This window comes from Pinus tabuliformis, chromosome 1_1, assembly GCF_031772625.1.
Source record: "Pinus tabuliformis cultivar Carrire ecotype Pingquan chromosome 1_1, CPIR1, whole genome shotgun sequence".
NCBI classification, from domain to species: domain Eukaryota; kingdom Viridiplantae; phylum Streptophyta; class Pinopsida; order Pinales; family Pinaceae; genus Pinus; species Pinus tabuliformis.
This window is the reverse complement of record NC_142297.1, coordinates 831,833,516-831,837,930: the sequence shown is the minus strand read 5'-3', so window position 1 is coordinate 831,837,930 and position 4,415 is coordinate 831,833,516. Positions and strand designations below refer to the sequence as shown.

General features: G+C 33.9%; 1 protein-coding gene across 1 annotated transcript; it reads right to left on the bottom strand.

Annotated features, from left to right (window-relative positions):
* Positions 1-2,183: 2,183 nt before the first annotated feature.
* LOC149216695 (jacalin-related lectin 3-like) lies at positions 2,184-2,620 on the bottom strand. The gene is made up of 2 exons (XM_089390041.1): positions 2,396-2,620; positions 2,184-2,312 (listed from the first exon to the last, which is right to left on the bottom strand). Exons 1-2 carry the CDS (start codon positions 2,618-2,620, stop codon positions 2,184-2,186), a joined length of 354 nt encoding a protein of 117 aa, XP_089246167.1.
* Between the last annotated feature and the right edge of the window lie 1,795 nt (positions 2,621-4,415).

Sequence of the window (4,415 nt, the reverse complement as noted above, 5' to 3'; positions counted from 1 at the left end):
GGGCGAGCACAGTGAGTAGAACTGCGTGCCTGGAGCAGAATATCATGACAGCGTATACAATGGAATGCATATAATGTATATTAATGGAGTAGAACTGTATATCAATAGAACACATGTATCAATGGAATGCTGGTCATCAGCGTTTGCAAGAGACTGAGACAGTGAGACAGCGTTGTACGGTGTATTCAACAACTTAAGAAACCTAGAACCTAGAGAACTAAGGTTTCAGTGTTTGGTAAGCTTTCCCCCAAAATGACTATTTGAGGGGACAAAGAATGAATATGGCTACCCAAGCCTAACTATCTTTTGGTGAGCGTTATGCAAAAACAAACTCATCGGAGCAGAGAATAATACCCTGTCAGAGAATAATGGTAAATCTCAGACGGAGCAGCCTGGCAATGGAGCACACTGTTAGAGTCGATTTTGTAGTTGTTAAATAACATTTTCTTAAATTGATATTTTTTTTGTCTTAATTGTTAATTGTCTTAAATGAGTTTCATCTTAAGTGGTCATTGTCTTAAATATTTTTGTCTCAAACTATTTTTTTATTAAATATAAACTTTTGTCTTATTGTCTTAAATATAAAGTTTTGTCTTAAATTATTTTTATATAAAGTTGTCTTAAAATATTTTTGTCTCTAACTATTTTTGTCTTAAATATAAAATTGTCTTAAAATATTTTGTTTTCAAATTGTTTTTGTCTTAAATTTTATATTTAAGAAAATTCAATTCATATTAAACTTTAATATTAAATAACTAAAATAAAAAATGACCTTTTAAAACAAAAAAAATTATCAATAAAAAAATTTCGTAAAAGCACCCTTAAAAATACCTTAAAAGTGCCCTTAAAAATGCCCTTGTATAGGATGGCAAATTAAAGAATAATAAATTTAATGTAAAAGTGATTCCTAGGTATCAGTTTGCATACCATGAGCACATACCTATTCGTTTGCATATCGTTGTGACTGAAAGTGGATAAATCCATGTGAGACAAAATAAATTGGGACATGTTTATTTATTTTTCCTAACCATCAATCGAATAGATTTTCTTGTCGCCTTTCGCAAATGGTTAAGCTTACGCATGGATCAAATTCACTGAAAACCTCGAACCCATTTTTTTCCATTTTCTATTTGTCGATGATTGTGCATGCTTCTCAACTATTCTTCTAATTTCTTAAAAAATGCCTTTTAATCTGTCATGTTCTTGATGTTTGGTTTGATTTGTGGCAGTGTGTTTTTCATCATTTTCGAAGCTCGAGTGACGTTGATTGCGAAGGACTGGGCAGTGTCCGTAAACAAAGGATGATGAGAGTTTAATCAATAGGACTTGGTTCGAAAGGGCTGAGCATTACTGATACTGTTAGGCTAATAACTCGAAAGTTCAACACTATGCACTTCTCATTATGAAATGGCAGATGCAATCCTTTAAAGCAATGCAAAGATGAATTCCTGTATTTTTTTTGTTTATGCTTAGTCTCAATCTACCCCAGCTACAATTATGTATGTTTCTCAACCCATTGAAAAGAAATTGTTCTACAGTTTTGATGGGATTTAAGGGTTCAATTCACTATCCCTTCCTTTTAAAAGTAACAGGAGGAGGGTTTTCCAGGTATCCAATTTCTATATAAATACTTTCATACTCATCATCATGCAATCATGTATTCTTTCTCTGTTTCACAAATTTGTTAAGTGATTATAATTGAGCTATGAAGGCAATAGGAAAACCATGCAATACAAGTTATGGTGATGTTTCACTTTGCTGTCTAGGAGACAAAATGAGAAAGGGTGAGAGGAATGACTAGATTGTGGGGGTTTTGTTTCATTTTGTGATAATAGTTACCAAAATGAGGAGTGGTAAGACTGTGAGGTTTTTATTTCATTTCTTATAATTACTACCAAAATGAGTAGTACCCAAATTTTAGAGATCAGGCATGCAAGTATAAATGAATGTGGCTAATCGGTGATTACTTAATTTCCATTTATGATCTAGGTTAGCGTAACATATATTTTATCTCAAAATGAATAGTTAAATAAGTTGATGTCTACGGTTTTTATCAATCACATGTATTAGTTGTATTAAACTTGTAACTTTTAAGAAAATTTTGACCTTCAATAGATCAACATATAAAACACAAAGTGTATAGCCTCACTTGACCTTAATGAAGATTTTTTTATCATTTAGTATCAACTCTTGGTGTGAAAACTCAAAGACTTCACCACATAGTAGCGGTCGTCTGGCTTACTGGGGGGCGGGGCCAAACCCATATATCCACTCATTTTAGTGAGGTATTTATGTGGATAATCCAGTGTAAACTGCATCCACATCCACATCCCCTCAACCACAATTTCGTATGACTCATAGATTTCAATGCAATTCATCTAATTATGACTTTTACCTCTTTTCTCTGGTGCCCGTCTCCTCCATGTGTGACCCCTCTTATGTCTTTCATACGAACACTTTGATCATGGCCTTCCAAAGCATTAGTCACTTTCAGCGAGTTTAGTGTATGATCAATTGCAGTCACGGTAATCTTTCTGACACCAGAAAATGTGCCATCATCCCATTTCTTTTCGCCCATGCCATTACCATAAGATCGAGAGGCATAGTCGTTCTTCGCCATGGTTATCACTGACCAATGTAGAAGATGTTTAAACTTCATTTAAAACTGAAAATATGAAAGTACGTAGCGCACACATTAAAGAAGTCATTCGTGGCAACACATTACATTATTGCACCATTACAAAATGCATTACGTGCTGCTAAACTCAGTCACTTGGCTTGACATGGATAAGTAACTTTTGTTGCACTCCTCTGGGCTCTGCACACAAGCACACGAAGCTTTCAACTGCAATGTTGGTACCACTTCCTTCCAAGTTACAACCATTTATATTACTGGGCACCTGCCTTGATCCTTCCATTCTTTTCATTGAATAAATATTAAAGTCAATCCAGCACAATTTACTCCTTTTAGACTGGTTGTCTTTTCATTGAATGGACATTAAATTCAATTGGGGCAACTTACGCGTTTTACCATTGCTCTTCAACTTTGTGTGTGTGCGACTCACGTGTTTTACCTTTGCTCTTCAACTCTATGTGTGGGCGACTCAATTCCCTGTGAGTACGGGAGAGCCTTTTATTGTTGTGCAGGGACCAATATTATTTATAGTATTGATTTCACACATATATTAAAAAATATTCCTAAATCATAAAAAAATATGCATATAAATAGTTTATATTAAGTTATATAATTTAGTCAAAAATGGGCCCACATATTTATTGGGCCAATGAGTGTTAAATATGAGTCCTTAACATCACATATTGACAAGACACATTGTCCCAAATATTTCCATCTCTGAATTACCAAATAAGTCAAAATGCACTACAAAACATTCCATTGAATTCTATTCAGGAGTACACCTATCCCATCAGACAGTCATCTACAGATTTCCAATGGAGCAACAGATCCCATTGCTACCTACACAGGAATAGGTGAAATGTGTGTTAGCCATATGTACATGTGTATTTAACCATTCAACCTATTCAAAACAATAAATGACAATATTCCATTCAGGATTAAAGACAATAAATGACAACATTCAATTCTCAACATTCCATTTAGGATTAAAGACAATCAATGACAACATTCAATTCAGGAATTAGTTCAGAGGATGCAATAAATGACACCAACCCTTTAAATTCAAGTATTAAACACACTAGCCTTTTCAATCCAGGAATTAAAAACAGGAAAGCACATGGATCAACCATAAAATATTATCAAACATTTGATCATGTACAAATCAATCTAGGCCACACATTTGAATTTGGGAGATGGCAATCTATGTCAATCTTCCCTACCAATTAAACCATATATGCAAAAACTAGAACTCATTTTCATTTCAAAAATTCATTCTACTCATCAGCTATTGGAGACACGCAATCAAAGTGTTCAGACACTGTTACATTCATTATATTCAGAAGTTGTTGGAAACATACAAATTGAGTGTGTGTAGAGTGTTACATTCATTCTATTCATGAGTTGCTAGAGACATACATGTATGTTTTTGTTGAATAGTGTTACCATTTTTGTTGAATAATTAATAATGTTATTTATGTTGAGAAACAAGGGTAAATTAAAGCCATTACATCCAATTTCATTACTGATTTACTGATTTAGAAACCAATTTCATTGCCACTATAACCTCAAATCTGACCCCTGCAACTCAATATCAGACTACTATAATAGCAAAGAATATCCTTTCAAAGAGAAAATTCTGATGTCAGGTAGATTCATTGTCTGGTTAGAGAAGCATTTCTAAATGAATAACAGACCCACTAGTTTAGAAATTCTCTTTTCCAGACTCAAGGGGGTCCCCTAGGTGTTGTATGCTACCAACAAACCCATAAATCTGTAAAGA